Source organism: Engraulis encrasicolus, chromosome 9 (assembly GCF_034702125.1).
Source record: "Engraulis encrasicolus isolate BLACKSEA-1 chromosome 9, IST_EnEncr_1.0, whole genome shotgun sequence".
NCBI lineage: Eukaryota > Metazoa > Chordata > Actinopteri > Clupeiformes > Engraulidae > Engraulis > Engraulis encrasicolus.
The window spans coordinates 15,624,256-15,643,278 of NC_085865.1; the positions used below are offsets into that span (position 1 = coordinate 15,624,256).

The following is a 19,023-nucleotide window of genomic DNA, read 5'->3' on the forward strand; positions in this document are numbered from 1 at the left end:
GTGGGGGGAGTAATCAACCAGTGCTCTCCCCCATCCTCCTCCATGACTGAGGTACCCTGAGCATGGTACCGTCCCACCGCACTGCTCCCCATGGGGCGCCACTGAGGGCTGCCCCCTTGCACGGGTGAGGCATAAATGCAATTTCGTTGTGTGCAGTGTGCAGTGTTCACTTGTGTGCTGTGTCACAATGACAATGGGAGTTGGAGTTTCCCAATGGGCTTTCACTTTTCACTTTCACTTTCACTTTATTGTCCATTTCCATTTAGATTCAAATGTTAGTAAATGTATAAGGTGGCACTTTTTTCCATGCTGATTTCAAGTCCACAGAACATGACAAGATTTTGCATTGTTTTGAGTAATAGTAGTACTCATAGCTGGTATCGGCAAGTGCTTGACGAGTACGAGTACGAGTACGAGTACGAGAACGAGTATAATGAGCAGTATCGGGAGCCGAGTATCGGTGCATCCCTAATGAAAAGTAAACCGAATGAAACAGAGATCAGGGGAAGACAGACTCACCAAGGACAACATTGCTTAGTTCATGCATATTACATATTTTAGATTACATAGTATTTAATTAACATTATATATTGGATGTAGGCCTACAGCTCCCCTTTGTGGCTTCAGTGGGATCTTAACTGTCATGGAGGAATTCATTAAAGTGTTATGAAAAAAGATCAGAGCTGGTGGCCTTCCACTGTTGCAGTAAATTATGCAGGACATGTAATAATCAAGACCAACGACCCTGTCTTCATGGCAAGTTATCCACCAATGATCAATCATTTGTGCGCTCTCTCTCTCTCTCTCTCTCTCTCTCTCTCTCTCTCTCTCTCTCTCTCTAGCTCTCCACTCCCACTGTCCTTCTGCCTCTCTCTCTCTATTTTTTCTCTTCTTTATCTCTCTCTCCCCCCCTCTCTCTTTCATGCACATGCTCTTCAGTTGCACTATCTCTCTGACTCTTTCTTTCAATGTCTCTCTTTCCATCAGAATTCCTTGAGCTCTCCTCCTGTCAGATTTCTCTTTCAGTCTCTCTGACCATCTGTCTTTTTCATTATTTATTTTCCATCTTTTTCATCATTTTATTTTGTTGTGTCTCTCACTCTGCCCCCTGTGAAGTGTATTTAAACGCAAATATATAAATCAAATATTATCTTGTTGTCTTTGTTGTATATATGTTTTCTGATGATCATCATTGTTGAAAATGACTGACAGCAGTACACATCGTGTGCATAGTCTAAGCATGTGTGGCAAAAGTGGCTAAAATTCTCGTGTAAAAAAAAGCATTATTCTGTAATGTACCACATCAGTGGAAATGAGGCATGTAATAGAAGCACTACACAGTGACAAGCACACAATAGTGAGGGCCAATAAAGAGCCCTGCCAAACTGAGGCTGAAATACAGCCCACCACGCTGCCTGTCACACATGCACACACAAATACTGTATGCACACACACACACACACAAAAGGACCTCACGTTTCCCCATCATTAATGAGGTCATATAGCTCTCAGAGCCCAACAGCATTGACTAATTTATTTATTTATTTATTTATTTATTATTTATACACACATGCACCGTGAAAATGGCTGTATTGCTATTGTCCATGTTGTGTGGGGTTTGGAAATCAAACACTGAGTACTTCATGGTGAGTTTGAAGGTTGTGCCTTTTGAAAACATGACAACATATATAAAGTCTACAAATTAAATGTAAGTAATCGCTAATTATCATTGATTTAAAAAACAAAAAACAAAACAAAACGCGTGTTTACAAGGCTGTGGGAATGCTCAACGGTACACGCCTTTGACGACTTTGTTCGTATTGCAGCCTTTTCTGTCATGCTGTGAGGTGGAGATGAACTGAAACCTTCTTCAGACAGCGACAGTGCCAGATCAAACAGTACATCACACAGTACACAAAAATGTGGTTCATCAAGGATTTCTTTCTTGGTAGGCCATCAAAACACCCCCTGCCATGTCATGGGCTCACATACTTCCACCAACTAACAGAAAGCAGTAGATTAATAAGTAACATCGGTCCGGCCAGTCTGGCACCAGCTGTAGGGAAGATGCATGGGCACTCAGTTTGTTGCATGCATGGGCTACTTATTGTTGTGCTCATCTACAATGTAATGCCAGTCTTTGCTCTGCTGGTATGGGCCTCTCTTCACCTTCACAGCATGAGCTGAGCATGGAAAGCAGCACTGCTGTATCCTTCCCCTTTTCCTCCATTCCGCGCTCCCTCCATCATTCGTCTCAATGCCCCTCCCACCTTCTCCTCTTTGCCTCTCTCCTCCCCTTCCCTCCCTCCCTTTCTTTTCTCCTTTCTGCCTTTCTTCAAACTGATTAGTTACAACAGCTTTTCCTCAGCTTAAGATGTAGTGTGTGTGTGTGTATGTGCGTGTGTGTGTGTTCTGACTGTCATCTTGTGTTTCATGGGGAAACCCAGCAGGCTCATTCAAATAAAGGACCACACTGGGAAGCCATTTGAAGTGTTGGTGTGTGTGTGTGTGTGTGTGTGTGTGTGTGTGTGTGTGTGTGTGTGTGTGTGTGTGTGTGTGTGTGTGTGTGTGTGTGTGTGTGTGTGTGTGTGTGTGTGTGTGTGTGTGTGTGTGTGTGTGTGTGTGTGTGTGATCTGCTTATTTGACTCATGGCATTTTGAACCAGCTGCTCCTGAATACGTTGTACAAATAATGTCACTGCCAGTGACTCTGTGATCTGGGTCACAATGAAAAGGGGAATTTTTAATCACGGACTGTGTCTCAGTGTGCTTTTCCATCCACACCAGCGGTGTAGTGTACTTTTTTGAAGTGGGTATACTGTATATTCGAGCATTTTTTGAAGTGGGTATACTGTATATATTTATGCTATTCTAAATAATAGATCAATCAATTTTAAGTGGGTATACTGAAGCCTCTAAAATTTAGAAGTGGGTATACTCTGTATACCTGCATTCTACATAGACTACACCACTGACCCACACAGAGTAACACTGAATGAGATGTGACACCATTCTAACCCAGGTGAGTACTCCCCCACACTGTCAAGTCAAGTCAAGTCAATTTTGATTTTTATAGCGCATTTCATACACAGGTGCGACTCAATGTGCTTCACAACGACAACAACAAAAAATGCAAAAAGAAAAAAGACAATTAAGTCAAAGAACATCTAAAAACACCAAGATTAAAAACACATGGTAAGTAGAAAACATAAAAAGAACAATATATATATATATATATAAAAGTGTTTAAAAACATTCAGATAAAAACACATGGTAAGAAACAAACATAGAAATAAAAATGATATAAAATGCAAGCTAGTTAAAAGCATCTGAAAACAGCTTTGTTTTGAGTCTAGATTTAAAGCTATTAATACTGGGTGCATTTTTTACGTCGTCTGGAAGCTGGTTCCAAAGCTGTGAAGCATAGAAGCTAAAGGCTGCCTCTCCACACTTTGTTTTGACTTTTGGAACCACCAGCAAATTCTTCTCCGTTGACCTTAGTGACCTGGTTGGTGCATACAGCTGAAACATATCCAGTATATATGTGGGGCCCATTCCATTTAATGATTTAAATACAAGTAGCATTGCCTTAAAATCAATTCTGTAGCTTACTGGGAGCCAATGCAGCGATCTTAAAATTGGAGTAATGTGGTCGTACTTCCTTGTTTTTGTAAGAACCCTTGCTGCTGCATTTTGTACAAGTTGAAGCTGTTTGATGGTCTTTTTGGGGAGGCCTGTAAAAAGACTGCTACAGTAATCAACTTTACTAGAAATGAAGAGTTCAGAGGCAAAACCCCTAACTCCATTTCTGAAGACCTGCGCTTCTATATTTTTAGAGAATCCCGTTGTTGGTTTGGTTTACATTTATGTACTTGATAATATATATAAATGGTTATATTACATAAATAAAATGGAAAAATATGCAATTTTGATAGCTTTGTATTAAATCAAAATGAATTTAGATTATTTTCTGAAAAGGCACTTAGGGGGTTTTGCATCTGAACTCTTCAAACGAAGGCATGTATTAGCTTCTCCAGATCATGTGTAGACATAAGGCCCCTAAATTTAGAGACGTTTTTTATGTGATAAAATGCAGACTTAGTAATAGCTTTCATGTGACTGTTGAAGTTTAGGTCACTGTCAATGAGGACCCCAAGATTTTTAACTGTATCCCTTGCTTTCAGTCCCTTCGTTTCAAGGATAGTAGCAATCTTTTGTCTCTCCTCTCTTTTCCCAAATATAATTACTTCAGTTTTATCTGTGTTCAGCTGAAGGAAATTTTGAGACATCCATTTGTTAATTTGGTCCATGCAATGATAGAGTGATTCAAGGGGGGTGTAGTCATTGGGGGACATAGATAAGTAGAGTTGGGTATCATCCGCATAGCTATGGTAATTTATGGAGTTATTCTCCATAATGTGTCCTAGTGGCAGCATATACAGATTGAACAGTAGTGGTCCCAGAACGGAGCCCTGTGGGACCCCACAGTTAAGAGACATCGGTGATGAGGTATGTCTTCCAATGGCGACAAAAAAACGTCTTTGTTGTAAGTACGATTTTAACCAGTTGATCACTATGCCTGTAAAGCCAACCCAGTGTTCCAGTCTATGTAGTAGTATGGCATGATCAACTGTATCGAAAGCAGCACTTAAGTCGAGTAGCACCAAGACGGATGATTTGCCAGCATCAGAATTCAATCTTATGTCATTCATAACTTTAATAAGAGCCGTTTCAGTGCTGTGGTAGGCACGGAAACCTGATTGAAACTTATCAAGGTAGCTATTAGACATTAGGAAGGCAGTTAATTGGTTAAAAACAATTTTTTCTATTATTTTACCCATGAATGGTAGATTGGATATGGGCCCATAATTGTTTAGTACCAGTGCATCCAAGTTGTTATTTTTTAGTAGGGGTTTCACAACTGCTTCTTTCAGGCAGCCAGGGAATATGCCTGTTTGTAGTGAGGTGTTGATGATCTGAAGTACATCTGGTGATATTAGATGTAAAATGGATTTAAAGAAGGCTGTAGGTAGAGTATCTAAGTCAGATGTAGAGGAGCTAAGACTTTGCACCGTTCTATTAAGAATGTCGACATCAACTAAGTGAAAATTTCTCATGTGGTTAAGATTTAACTTCACCGTGGCAAGTTGGTCCGAATCATGGGCCGGTTGCACCTGTGCAAGTATGTTTGTATGTATTTTTCCAATCTTTCCTTTGAAGAAGGATGCGAATTCATTGCATTTGCTAACTGAGAGGAACTCAGAGGGCATTTGATTAGGTGGCCTTGCTAGCTTTTCCACGGTGCCAAACAGGACGCGTGCATTATTAATATTTCGGTTAATTATGTCAGAGAAAAAAGATTGTCTAGCTTTAGAAATTTCTTGGTTGTGTTTCGAGAGTGTGTGTTTATAGATTTGGTAGTGGACTTCAAGTTTGGATTTACGCCACTGTCTTTCAGCCCTCCTGCATTCTTGCTTTAGCAATTTAACTGCGGGATTCATTCTCCAAGGTGCTTTTTGATGTCTCACTGTTTTGATTTTTTCGGGGGCAATAACATCCATAATAAGGGACATCCTTGAATTAAAATTGACCATGAGATCATCTGCACTCTCTGAAGTTTGACTTTGGATCTCTGAGAGTGCTTGCTGAAATAGTGAGACGGTCTCATTGTTGATTATACGTTTTTTGACTGTAACAGATTCCCTTTGAACGTGAGGGTACATAGAAACATCAGAAAAAATGCAGTAATGGTCAGAAAAGCCATAGTCTTTCACACTAGCACAAGCATTAAGACCTTTTGTGATAATTAAATCTAGAGTGTGACCTTGGCTGTGTGTTGGACCTGTTACATGCTGTGTAAGGCTAAAAATGTCAATAAGACTTAAAAATTCCTTAGCATAGGCATTCTCTAAGTCATCCAAATGAAAGTTAAAATCGCCTGTGATAAATAAGCTTTCATAGTCCACACAAATATTCGACAGCAGCTCACCAAACTCCTCTAAGAAGAGTGGTGCAGAAAGTCTTGGCGGTCTGTAAATAGTCAATAACAGTATGTCAGAAGAACATTTAAGAACTGCAGCTAAGTATTCAAAGGAAGAAAATTCACCTAGTGCTGTCTTTTGACATTGAAACAGTGCCTTGAAAATGATTGCTATCCCCCCTCCCTGCTTAGTCTGCCTTTCTGTACTAATGAAATTAAAGTGTGGCGGAGTTGCTTCTATAAGTGTGATAGCGCTAGTGGATTTTTTCAGCCATGTTTCAGTTAAAAATAAAAAATCAAGGTTGTGGGTACAGATAAACTCATTGATTACAAAAGGCTTGTTCCTCAGAGATCTAGTATTCTGCAAAGCTAGTTTAACACTGAGTATTGGAGGCATTTCCACTGTGGCATTCTGAGGTTTTTTTGGAACAAATCTGAGATTTTCCAAATTTGCCCTCCTTGGGGAATGTGTACGTGTCCTCAAGAGACCTCGTTTAGTTGTCAGAACTGGGATAGAGAGATTGTCCATGGGTCCCCTTATCTGCATATTTTCAAAACCAGCAAGGCCCGTTTTCTCTAAGATTGTAACATTAGCTGACTGACTTGGGTCATGCTGTGGGGGGATGCGTCAGAGTGAAGCAATAAAATGAATACAATTTTTAGTTAATTCTTGAGTGCCCTTTTTGTTGGGATGCAAACCATCAGACCTATACAGCTTTGCATTGGTCCAAAAAATGTCGAAATTAGAAATAAAACCCTGTCCAGTAGCATAGCAAAGATTCTTTAAAAAGTTGTGCAAACTGTACAGCCTACTGAACCGCTCATGTTTCCAGGAGATGAGAGGGATCGGGCCAGACATAACACAGCGCTTGCCCAAACGTTCTATGGCGAGACAGAGGGATTCGAGTTCAGTTTGTAGTTTGATGGAACTTCTTGCCATGACGTCATTGGTCCCCACGTGAACGATGACAGTGTTGACACTAGGGTGCCAGTCGAGGAGAGAGGGGATAAGTTTGGAAATGTCACTGACTCTACCACCTGAGAGGGAGACGGTGATTGCACCGGGGATAATTAACTGTCGAACAATTGAGTCACCGACAATCAATATTTCTGGCTTACATTGGACATGACAGTCATAGTGGATCGTTGTTTTAGGTGGGAGTTTCAGAAGCCAAAGGCAGCTGTCAGGGTTAGTAGCATTGTTGTTGTTAGCCACTCTGCACTCAGCAGTAGAGCTCACAGAGTACGATGGTAGAGATGGACAGACAGAAGGGGAGACGTTACCGGAGCTGACCACTCCATGGCCGGGTGGTGGAGATCGGTCCGCAGGAGCATCCATGGCATCCAGAGACCACTCCGATGATGACGAGGAGACCCTAGGACGCTTGTCTGGAGTGGGATGATCATCACTAGGCGACCTGTTCCGCTTGGATGTAGCTTTGCGGCCTCCCTTTCCTTTCACCGTTGACGATGTTGGGTAGCCTGGGGTGGAAGCAGGCGGGGGGCGCCTCTCCGGCCCAGGGTTGTCGGGGAGCCCGGGGACCACATTCGATGGCGACATTGGGAGATCAGCGAGAGGAGCAAAGGAGTTGTAAAGTTCCAAGTCATGACAAACGCCTTCGGAGCTCGTAAGGACAGGAGGAGGTGAGCGTCGGATCTTGCCAGCAGTCACCGTAGACCAGGTGGAGGGGCCTGGGATAGAGCCCGAGAGGACACCCGCGGTTGAGGGGTCAGGTAGGCCTTTCTCCTCTAACGAGGCAAGCTTAGCAACAATGTCAACTTGTTTCTGCAGTAGGGATGAAATTAGTTTCTCGATCGATGCGAGTTCCTCTTTGATCTCTGCTACCACCGAGGTGACCATTTTGGTGATAGCAAAAAATAGTGGCAAATGTCACGAAGAGGCACGGCATAAATTGCACGCCGGCTAATTTCGTCGCAGCAGTCGCGCGTAAACATTAAGTATTACTTTACCCAGCCGTGCAGATGTAATTATGGGATAGACTCAAAGGACAGTCGAATCCAGATCACTGTGCATTCATACCCCCTATCATGGCCTCTGATTTGCACACAATCACTTTCACTGTCACTGTCAGTGTCACTCATTTGACTAACAGATTAAATCAGCTGAATCAATTCACAGCAGGGAGATGAATGAGCTCCTGTATTTAGACAAACAGGAAGATCGAAGAGATACAATTCCAGGAATGATTCTATGATTCGCCTGCGCTTTTGGCAAAAGCAAAATGTCAATTATCAGTATTTTTTTTCAACTAAATGACCTAGATGTTTACATAGTGTGTATATTTAAGTTTCCAAACAAACAAATTGCCAAGCTTAATCTTAAATCATTTGATAAATACTCTAATGAAAGCGAACATTTGCTTGATTATTTTGTCATGGACAAAAAATATTTTGTGTTATGGACAAATACTATGTAATTTCAAACATATATAAAAATACTACAGAGTTGAAACAACATACGTTTGAAAGTGCTCATGTCCCTTAGCAATAATGTTGTCATTAATCTGTGCAACTGATATAGAAAATGTGATTGTTGAGCTTCATAAGTAGGATTTTATGATTCACTGTGATACAGACTGACACATTTTTTCATTATAAATCCCTGTAACGTCTGATTTGAATTTAGTCACCCTCCTTACACAAGACTTCCTTCTCCAGAGATAATCCCTAGTGTCTGTTCATAGGATTTTTCCAACACATAAGGGATCAATAGCACAAAAACACTTTCAAAACAGTCAACCGTGTTACTCAACTCTGTTACCGTCAACAGTGCAGGGGAACAAGTCGGCACTTTTTTAGGAGAAAAAACAGAGCAGAGAAACCCATCTCCCTAGAACACAAATTATTTTGTTTGTTTGTCTGTCAATATGGAGATAAATTGGCAAAAACATACTCCTCCTCAACTGTCATAGCTAATTTTAACACCATTGACGGTAACACGGCTTGACATTTCAGCCATTTTTATGGTGTTGTGCTAACTGAGGATCTCAGAAGTTCCACCACAACATCTTAATCAATTCATGTATTTGTATGCTTTATCTGTCTTTTTCTTCATGTGATTTCTAATTCAGATTCTTATGAATATGTTGATAACACAGTTGACTGGCAATTTTCCCGCTATGAGAACATGAAAAAGAATGGATTAAATTAGGGAAGGATGGAGCTCAAAAACTACCAAAAAGTCTTCCCATATCCTGCCAAAGAGGTTATGACATCACGTGATGTTATTCATATGGCCTAAGACCAAACCATTACTGATTTATGGAGAGGGTTTCAGACCGTGACACGGTTAACACAGTTTTCGTGGACACACACAAAACGGCAAATTTCATGTATAATGGAAAGGACAGTGGTCTTTCTGACAGTTTTGTCATATTGTGATGATTACTGTGAATCAACATTTGCAATCGTCTTGGGCAAAACAAGTTTCTTTACATGCTAATATGAAGACTGAATCTGACATTTGGTAAACAGGACAGCATGAAAACGCCCAAAACCAGTATTAAATATTCATTCTTGCTGAGGGAAATAATGCCTTGTCTACACTTTCTGTATTATATGAAAGACAAATGTGTGCTAATGTCCAAAACATCATTGGATGCAGTTAATAGTTAGTGGAATTGGCAAATAAAATCCATGAACTTAAAAGCGCAGGCGAAACGTAGAATCACTCCCAGGCTGAAACATACTGTCCTCATTTGTTCACCATAATTTACAGGATCAATAATGCATCTCCACATTACTACTCTCTATGATGCTCTTCTACTACAATATCTCTGCTACTAGAAGAAAGGTGAGTGAGCGAGACGTACCCATATGTTCCCTGGTCCTGGTGGTAGAGTTAGTTACTATATGAGATGTGCCCGTATGTATTCTGGTAGTATGGTTAGTTAGTATATATTAACGTGATATGTACCCATACTTACCCATCCTGGTGGTAGGGTTAGTATATATTAGAGTGAGACGTACCCATATGTTGCCATCCTGGTGGTAGGGTTTCCAGTTGCGTCCCGTGTCGCTGTAGAGGAGCCGGTATCGGGTGGTCCAGTCGGAGCTGCTGTACCTGCCCTGCGTGGCCACCGCGCTCACCTGTCTCCTGCTGCCCAGATCCACCTGCAGCCACTGGTAGTGGTCGCTGTCCAGCGGAGACCAGCCACCCGCACCTGTAGAAACAGAAAATTAGAATTAATTAATGCATTATTAGCGCTGATGGGTGAAGGGTGATGGGTGAATTTTTTTTTGGTGTGTGTGTATGTGTTGTGTGTGAGAGAGAGAGAGTTTGAGAGATATGCCTGGGCAAATGTATGTAACAGTGAGCTATATATGGTTATTTTATATCTAAGTATGTGTGTAATGTCTCGTGAGCAATGTCTTTATTTATGTATGTGTGTATGCTACTTAACACCTTAATTTCCCCCTGGGATCAATAAACGATACTCTACTCTGCTCTGCTCTGCTCTGCTCTGCTCTACTCTACTCTACTCTACTCTACTCTACTCTACTCTACTCTACTCTACTCTACTCTGCTCTGCTCTGCTCTGCTCTGCTCTACTCTACTCTACTCTACTCTACTCTACTCTACTCTACTCTACTCTACTCTACTCTACATATAAATAAGGCTCCATTCACTTCCGGACCTTCAGTGCCTCCTTCAATTGCAGGAAACTGACACTACTGTATGGTTCAGTCAATAGCTACTGTATGGTTCAGTCAATAGCTACTGTATGGTTCAGTCAATAGCTACTGTATGGTTCAGTCAATAGCTACTGTATGGTTCAGTCAATAGCTACTGTATGGTTCAGTCAATAGCTACTGTATGGTTCAGTCAATAGCTACTGTATGGTTCAGTCAATAGCTACTCACACAACATGTCTGACAAAAACATCCACCATAACCCATGGCCATTGGTAACAACACCACAAAAGATGACACCAAGTCATTGTGGTCTTGCTAACAACTGTGTTGGCCAAACTGCTTTTCTTCGAGGCCACTGCAGTTATTTTACTTGACAGCGCAGCACAATCTAATCTGTTAAAAGATAGTAAAACAACGACGAAAATACCATTGTTGATTCCGCAATGTGGATTCCCTTTTGTTGGTGTTCTTGAGAAAGGGAATGTCAAGTGGTCTTTGTTAAGATAAAATAAAAACCAGGGTATTCACAGGGTAGTACAAAAAATGTGACATAGACTAGGGCAAGTGGGAAATAACCCTTGTGTGTGTGTGTGTGTGTGTGTGTGTGTGTGTGTGTGTGTGTGTGTGTGTGTGTGTGTGTGTGTGTGTGTGTGTGTGTGTGTGTGTGTGTGTGGATGAACAGGAGGAGAGATAAGGCTTGAACTAACCAGCAGAACAATCCAATAACTGATGTTATTATTTACTCATTACTTTGTGCATTGGGCGCTATTGATAAAAAGGAAATATCATTGAAAAGTCAATACTTCTCAATTCTACGTGAACATTCAGTTGTGATGAATGTGATCTTGGAGAAGGACATGCATTCGGTCTTAAACAGCTCACTCTGTAGAGATAAAATTAGCAGGGGGGAAGATAAAAGAAGAGAAAAAAGAATCAGCTGAGACTTCCAGCTAGGAAGTGAACTTGTGAGAAGAGGAGCAGTGTTGAGATGAGGGAAATACATCCACCTGCAACCTGCCACCAAGGCAGATGTTCCAAGACGATGAGAGAGAGAGAGAGAGAGAGAGAGAGAGAGAGAGGTATAGAGAAAGAGAGGGGTAGAGAGAGAGAGGTATAGAGAGAGAGAGAGAGCGTGCATGCGTGCGTACATGGAGGGAGGGGGAAGGACACGGGAGGGCATACATTAGATGGGAAATGACATGTTGCCATTTATTTTCAAACGAGATCCATACAAGACTGACACCCTCTCCATAACTACACGATACTGTAGTGGACTAAACTGTGATCGGCTCGAGTACCGGACTGTGTAGCTGGAGGAGAAAATATGTGTAAAATGGAGAAATGACAGATCAGTTCCTTGGGCAATTATTTCAATGTACTGTATGCCTGCGCTTGTCTGTGCTGGATATATTGACATTTGTCACACACCAGCTTTTTTAAAACTTTTTTTTTTTTTTAAGTCTCACAAAAATGTGAGATTTAACAACCACTGCCAATGAGACATTATTAAAACCTCACACATTTGCTGGGTTCATCACAATTGGTGAGAGTGATAATTGGAACCAAGTGAGAACCTTTCTTTAGGTGCCATTTCCTGCCAGGCTCCACACTTTAATTTTCATATAAATAGGCCGATATCCCTGGCTCAAAAAGTTTCAACATCTAGCACATAGGCCTACTGGTATTTGGTCCAACCATTTCTCTCATCCACCTGTTTCGTAGGTAGACAAGCTAATTAGCGAAAACACCTGCCTTGAAATTACAGACAGGCGGAAAAGCATGGCAGGACATTATACTGTTGTCCACCGCTGATGTTCATTCATCGTTTCGTAGGGGACTACAACCAAACCACTGCCTTTTAACATGAAGGTCAGAGCCATTCTCTCCCTTACCAAAGCAGGACATGAGAAAGAAAAGTGAGTTTTTGTCCTGCTGAATATAATATGACATATGAATCGCACCGTCATCAGCGGAGGGCTGTAATGTGAAACCTGGCGTGATTATCTGTGTTGCTTTTGTACACAGCAGGGGTCTCGTCTGGACTGTGTAGTTGCTGTGCGGCTGGATGGAATCACCTTAAGAGCATCGCCATGCTGATCGCTTGGAAAAAGAGGCAGCGTGATGACGAAAAAAAATAGTGGAGGATGACTACTGCTTTCCACTGAATAAGAAAGGGGAACAAATGAACAAACTGCTTTCAACTAGCGGAGGAGTGTGTGTGCTTTGCCAAAGGCTTGATACATTGAAAGCAACGAGGGTGTGGCGAGCAAGCATCAATGGAGAGAATGTGAGGGAGGAATGAAAAAATGACCATCAGGCTTGCAGAGGATGTAGTGTAGCCCACACACCGATCAAGCATGCTAATGTTGCGTGTATGTGTGTATGCCTGAGAGAGAGAGAGAGAGAGAGAGAGAGAGAGAGAGAGAGAGAGAGAGAAGGGGGGATTTAATGCTGGAGTAATGGGCATGGATTGGCAAAGAGTATCAGAGGGTAGGCTGGGGATTGTGTGTGTGTGTGTGTGTGTGTGTGTGTGTGTGTGTGTGTGTGTGTGTGTGTGTGTGTGTGTGTGTGTGTGTGTGTGTGTGTGTGTGTGTGTGTGTGTGTGTGTGTGTGTGTGTATGTATGTATGTGTGGTCGGTGTGGAGAGAGGAGGGTTGCGGGTTAGAGTGGAAGTTTTGGAAGTTTTACAGAGGAGAAAATAAAGTGCACTGCAAGGATCAGTGCACACAATGCACACATGCTTATTAGTACTACTTCAATCTCATGCTTCGCCACATTGGTATTCCGACTGGCACATGCATGCATGCAAGCACACACGTACACGGTCACCTCTTCTCTGTGCCACTCTCTCTCCCAATAACATTAATTGGTCCACTAACATTTTTTGTGCTGTTTTTTTTTTACTCTTCTCTTTCTTCTCTCTCATTCTGTCTTTCTTTGTGCTCCCTCTCTTTTCCACTTATCTTCTTCACTGCTCTGGGGTGCATCTCTCAAAGGCGAAGTAGCTAGTCGGTTAGCAATGTTGCATAGTAGATACTATAAAAGTTGCTAACTCTTGTGTCTCGAACGTTAGCACACAAAGTAACTACTGCTTGGAGTAATGTGCACTATGAAGTAGTGGTGACTTTGAAAGTGAGGCGCCTCCTATCCGTATCTGGACAGTGAAGTTGAAGTACAGCTGGAGTAGATCCATTGAGTCCAGACATCACCTCAGCCACCCCAAGTAACACACAGCGCTAGTCTACTTCAGAGTGTGACTCCACCCATTAGCTAAACTTGTAGTACATATTTGACCACAAATGTGTCAATATCTTTCTGTGGTGCAAAAGCGCTTAAAATCAATCGACATGCACACAAAGTCATGATACAGCTGCGAGAGTTCAGAACACAAATTCACGTCATGTCATTTGTTCGTGAAAAAAAATGTCATATCCTTGGAATCTGATGAATCCCACACTAATAATATACTTTTAGCTGTATACCGATTGAATTTCGTCTCATTTCGATGTGTAATTTGTGAAATATTTAGATTAGAAAGTATTGGTTACTCCCGGAAATGCAGTAGTATACGTGTCAAGCACTTCATTTATTTTGGTGAGGATTTCATTTCATAGCCTAGGGGTATTTATGCTTGTCTATCAATGGGAAGACGCGAGCCACGCGGGTTCGAATCCAGTGTGCAGCATGTCGACAACAACTCATGAAATCGTGTTTTGGACTCTACAGTGTAACACATTTTCCCTTGGCTGCACGTGTGTGTTGGTAATGCACAAAATAAATAATCTATTTCTGCCAGATATTTCCAAAATTGTGGCACTGCAACCATGTGGATTCGAACCAGCGTGGCTTCTGTTTTCCCATTGGGATGCAAGCGTGAATACCACTAGGCTATGTAATGAAATCCACATTAAGTTTTTTTAGGGATATGACAGTTCAACAGGTGATCTTCCGGGAGTAACCACAACTTTATTGTCCAAATATTTTACAAATTACACCTCGGAATGAAACGAAATCCAATCGGCATGCAGATAATACTGCATTATTGTTGCGGACGGTGTCAGATTGTAATGCCACGGCCGTGTTTTTTCACAAAGAAATTACAAGGTGTGTTGTGGAGGAAACAGCTTGAGTCACGGTGTCGTGACATCCAATCAAATGTGCTGGTGGTGGTTGTACACTATTGCTTTCTACTTCACGCACTGAATTTAGGAGGAAACAGCTGAATCATGACTCAGCAATCATGCTTATCTCTTGTTGCTTCTTTGGTCACGCACTGCAATGCCAAGAATGTAAGTAGCTTCGAGAAATGCACGTATTTCGCCTTGAAGTAAGTAGATAACTACATAGTACATCTGTAGAAAGATGCTAACGTTGGAGAATCGCACCCCTGAGTTGTGGTGACTTTAGCCTTTTTACACTCTCCCTCTTCTCTTAAAGCGATGGTTGGAAATAGTCCAGGAGTTTAGTATTATCAACACAAGCCGAATAGCTTCTCTGCTGCTAAAGCTGTGCCAACGTTACTTCCGTCATATGAGACAAGCCCGTAAAAGTCTTCAACAAACTTCCAGACGAGAGTGTTAAAAAAGTTTTCACTGAATTGTGATTAAGGCTTATATTTTCAAGGAAATACTTAAAAGATATTTCAAATCTTACCTACTATCAATTAGACAATGATTTTCGTTATCAATACTGATGCTGAATTCACTTTTCATTGTGCATATTATGAGCTTCGTTGAGGACTCTTACATGCTTGTCTTAGATGACGGAAGTAACGTTGGCGCAGCTTTAGCAGCAGAGAAGCTATTCGGCTTGTGTTGATAATAATAAACTCCTGGACTATTTCCAAACTTCCAAATGCTTCGTTTCGTGAGTACGGACCATATTTGTGCTACTGCAGAAGTTTGGTGTCATGACATGTTATTTTTGTGGGGAAAGTTTGGAGACGGTGCCCAGTATCCATATGCGCTTGAGTCAAGCTAACCGGAATAAACATCGAATAACACGGCAACTCTGTTGATGTAAGCCTGCGGCAGAAAACACTTCGGGTGTAAAAGGTGGATGGGTGTCACGGTTCAAATGGCATTAGGGTGATTCTACTCCGAACCATCGCTTTAACATTACATTACATTACATTGCATTTAGCAAACGCTTTTATACAGAGCGACTTACATTTACTATTTTTCAGGGTATTGGTTACAGTCCCTGGAGCAATGTGAGGTTAGGTGCCTCAAGGGCACTTCAGCCATGGATGCAGCAGGTGTAGGGAGAGGCCAGGTGGGATTCGAACATACAACCCCCGGATTGAAAGACACTGTGCAGGAAATGGTCAAAAAAGGTATTGCAACTATGCTGCTTATTGAAATTGGGCTGCCTATTGCCAAATTTGATCTTTACATGAAAGTTTACTAAGTATTAAACAAATATTTTCTAGTATGGTCCAATTACAGTCTTTTTTGCAGCTAAAATTGGCTATTTTTGGAAATTCAAAATGGCGGACCATGGAGAAGATCCCCCTTTTCATGTAGGAAAAGTGCAATTTTTCCAGTCATAATGAAAACTTAAAATTTGATGCTGGTGGTAAGTAAGGGGTAGACGAGCAGGTATCCGGATCAGACTTCGAGGCAAGGCAGACCGGCCACCTCTGCCTAGTATCCTGCTAGCCAATGTCCAGTCTTTGGCGAACAAGCTGGACGACTTGAGAGCAAGGATTGCCTTCCAGCGGGACATCAGGGACTGCAATGTCCTGTGTTTTACTGAAACCTGGCTCTCACCTATAATACCGGATCAGTCACTCATGCCTGCTGACCACTTCTTCATCGTTCGGATGGACAGAACCGAGGCGTCCGGGAAAGGTGGGGGAGTTTGCTTCATGACAAACAACAGGTGGTGCGAGCCAAGGAACATCACTGTTCTCTCCAGAGAATGTACTCCTAATCAGGAACACTTGTCCATCTTGTGCAGACCACATTTCCTGCCCCGTGATTTCACAGCGGTCATTATGACTGCGGTTTACATCCCCCCAAGTGCAAACACGGACATTGCCATTGGCGAGCTACAGGAGGTAATAAATAAACAACAGCATCACCATCCAGAGGCGGCCTTCATCGTCCTCGGCGACTTCAACAAGGCCAAACTTTCCCGAGGTTTGCCAGAGTTTAAGCAACACATTCACTTCCCGACGAGGGGCGACAACATCTTAGACCACTGCTACACTCCGTTCACAGAATGTTACAAAGCGCTTCCGATGCCTGCTTTCGACAAGTCTGACCACGTTGCGGTGTTTCTCATACCAAAATATAAACACAAGATCAGGAGGGAAGCACCAGTGACGAAAGCAGTGCAACGCTGGACTGACCAATCGGAAATGCTGCTCCAAGATGCACTTGAGAACACGGACTGGGAGCTTTTCCGGGTATCCTCAAATGACGTCAGTGAATATGCAGACACGGTAGGGTGCTACATTCAATTCCTGATAAACGATATCATAGAGACTGTCAATATAAAAGTCTACCCAAATCAGAAACCCTGGGTAGATAAAACTGTAAAAGCAGCACTTGCAGCCCGTTCTGTTTCATATAAGGCTGGTATTTTATCAGGTGATATGTCAGGCTATAAAGATGCAGTTTATGGACTTAGGAGGACTGTGAAGGCAGCAAAGACCCGCTATAGAGACAGAGTGGAAGCTGACTTTCAGGCTGGTGATCCTGCCAGCGTCTGGAAGGGCCTTCGGGTCATGACTGATCTAAAATCCAAGCCCAGCTCCATTGATAGTACTGAGCTCTCTTTTGCTGATGAGTTAAACACTTTTTATGCACGTTTCGACCTTGCCAACCCCATGGTGGCTGTCACTGAAGAGTCTAGTGGAACCGGGACTCCTCCTTTCATTATCAGTGAGAGTGATGTGAGGGGAGTGTTCAGAGGCGTAAATGGAAGAAAGGCAACAGGCCCTGATCATATTCCTGGCAGGGTTCTGAAATCCTGTGCTGATCAACTAGCCCCCGTATATGCTGAGATCTTTAATTTGTCACTTGCCCAAGCCGTTGTCCCATCTTGTTTTAAACACTCAATCATAGTTCCTGTGCCCAAGAACAGCAAGCCAGCAGGCCTTAATGACTATCGCCCAGTGGCCCTTACATCAGCAGTTATGAAGTGCTTTGAGAGGCTTGTGAAAAAACACATATGTGACACCCTGCCCAGTGCTTTCGATCCTCACCAATTTGCCTATAGAGCAAACAGAAGCAGGGACGATGCCATCTCAAGCCTTCTACATACCACACTGTCCCACCTGGATGAGGGGAGGGGGAATTATGTTAGAATGCTGTTCATAGATTACAGTTCAGCATTCAACACCATTATACCCCTGCGCCTGGCTGACAAGATGAGGGGGCTGGGACTCAACACACAGTTGTGCAATTGGGTGCTCAGCTTTCTCACTGATCGTCCTCAAGTGGTCAGAATAGGTGGAGGTGTCACTTCAAGTCAGCTGACCCTCAACATTGGCTCGCCCCAGGGCTGTGTTTTGAGCCCACTGCTCTATAACATCTACACACATGACTGTACAACCACCAGCAGCTCAAATTCCATCTTAAAGTTCGCTGACGACACCGTGGTGCTGGGTCTCATCTCAAACAACAACGAGACAGCCTACCTGAATGAGGTGGATGACCTAGCACTGTGGTGTCAGTCCAACAACCTGGCCCTGAACGTCAGCAAGACGAAAGAAATGGTAGTGGACTTCAGAAAGGTGCAGAGCAGGGCATACACGCCACTTACCATCAGCGGGGAGCCTGTGGAGAGGGTCTCAAATTACAAGTACCTGGGAGTACACCTGACTGAGGACCTCTCCTGGTCACAACACACTCAACACCTGACAGCAAAATCCAGGCAGCGGCTGTACTTTCTCCGCCTACTGAGGAAGTTTAAGGTCTCCACTCCCATCCTGACCACCTTCTATTCATCAGCGGTGGAAAGTGTGTTAACAGGCTGTTTTACGGCCTGGTTTGGAAGCTGCACACAACAACAACAGAAGGACCTACAGAGAGTGGTGCGCTCTGCAGAGCGCACTATCAAAGCCAACCTTCCAGGACTCTTGGGCCTTTACACTAAGAGAGTGGGAGCCAGGGCTAGGAAGATTATGCAGGATGTCTCACACCCCAACTCTTACATGTTCACCCTACTTAAGTCCTGCAGACGACTCAGAACCATTCAGGCCAGAACAGAGAGAATGAGGAAAAGTTTTTACCCCCAGGCAGTGCGACTGCTGAACAGAGACTTTTTCAAATAATACTTTTCTTTAACTTATTTCTCACATTTTATTTCCTTTTTTACTTTTACTTCTTTAATTTTTATTTTTTATTTTTTATTTTTTTTTATTTTTATTTTTTATTT

General features: G+C 42.5%; 1 protein-coding gene across 1 annotated transcript in view; it reads right to left on the bottom strand.

The window, feature by feature from the left end:
• LOC134456119 (contactin-associated protein-like 2) overlaps window positions 1–19,023 on the bottom strand; it is a 293,385-nt gene that overhangs the window by 180,087 nt on the left and 94,275 nt on the right. Inside the window, exon 3 of the mRNA XM_063207552.1 lies at window positions 9,970–10,163. Within this exon, the coding sequence (XP_063063622.1) occupies window positions 9,970–10,163 (194 nt within the window). The remainder of the gene's footprint in view (window positions 1–9,969; window positions 10,164–19,023) is intronic.